The sequence below is a fragment of the Merops nubicus genome, unplaced genomic scaffold, assembly GCF_000691845.1.
Source record: "Merops nubicus isolate BGI_N331 unplaced genomic scaffold, ASM69184v1 scaffold27528, whole genome shotgun sequence".
NCBI classification, from domain to species: Eukaryota; Metazoa; Chordata; class Aves; order Coraciiformes; family Meropidae; genus Merops; species Merops nubicus.
In genome coordinates this window covers 1-1,123 of record NW_008628114.1, presented here as the reverse complement: position 1 = coordinate 1,123, position 1,123 = coordinate 1, and the positions used below count along the sequence as shown (strand labels likewise).

The 1,123-nt window shown below is 46.5% G+C and overlaps 1 protein-coding gene across 1 annotated transcript; it reads left to right on the top strand.

The window, feature by feature from the left end:
• Positions 1-505: 505 nt before the first annotated feature.
• Positions 506-955, top strand: LOC103778962 (histone H2B 7-like). The gene has a single exon (XM_008946581.1). The coding sequence runs from the start codon at positions 506-508 to the stop codon at positions 884-886; it is 381 nt and encodes a 126-aa protein (XP_008944829.1). The 3' UTR covers positions 887-955.
• Positions 956-1,123: the final 168 nt, after the last annotated feature.

Sequence of the window (1,123 nt, the reverse complement as noted above, 5' to 3'; positions counted from 1 at the left end):
CTCTTTTCAGAGCCACCCACAAATCTCACTATAAGAGCTGTTAATTACTGAGGTTTGTGACTTTAAAAGTGGTTTAGAATACAGGAATGTAAAAACATTTTTCAGTCATGTTACACAGTTTAAGAGTATTTTACAAAGTCTATTTTCCTGCCTGAATGTCCTGAAAAAAAGCAAAACCAAGCAACCAAGTATGCCTAGTGTAGTAAGATCAGAGGTATTGGTGTACACACAGCTTCTATTGCATATTTGCATACAGTTTGCATCACTAGCTAATGTAGTTTTGCCATCACTGCAACCGCAAAGCACAGCGGCCATGTAGATAGAGCGCCTGGGCCGTGATGGTTGCAGGACGGAAGTGTCTGTATTAACGTTGGTATTTTTTACTCCAATAGGAATGTCACGATTACAATCCCTTAATTTGCATAATGCCCTTATAAATGGGGGGGGGGAGGCGCCATTTTCGGTGTTGTGGTGCAGTGAACACATTGCTAAAAAGCTTTTAAGGATGCTTGAGCCGGCGAAATCTGCTCCAGCACCGAAGAAAGGCTCCAAGAAAGCCGTCACCAAGACTCAGAAGAAAGGTGACAAGAAGCGAAAGAGAGCAAGGAAGGAGAGCTACTCGATCTACGTGTACAAGGTGCTGAAGCAGGTGCACCCCGACACGGGCATCTCGTCCAAGGCCATGGGCATCATGAACTCGTTCGTGAACGACATCTTCGAGCGCATCGCCGGCGAGGCCTCGCGCCTGGCGCACTACAACAAGCGCTCGACCATCACCTCGCGGGAGATCCAGACGGCCGTGCGGCTGCTGCTGCCCGGCGAGCTGGCCAAGCACGCCGTCTCCGAGGGCACCAAGGCCGTCACCAAGTACACCAGCTCCAAGTAGAGCATCCCGCACCATCAGTTTTAACCCAAAGGCGTTTTTAAGAGCCCTCAAACTTTCCTAAAAGGAGCTGTAGTTGCAAATAAGGGTTTACTCCCCATTTTAGATTTGTTATGCGTAGAAAAGATATAATTGCTTGCATTAAGTTACTTAAGACTGAATTCTTAACTTTCAATTCACAAAACTTCTTTATAGCAATGAACAGCTCTTAGAGAGATTTGTGGGTGGCTCTGAAAAGAG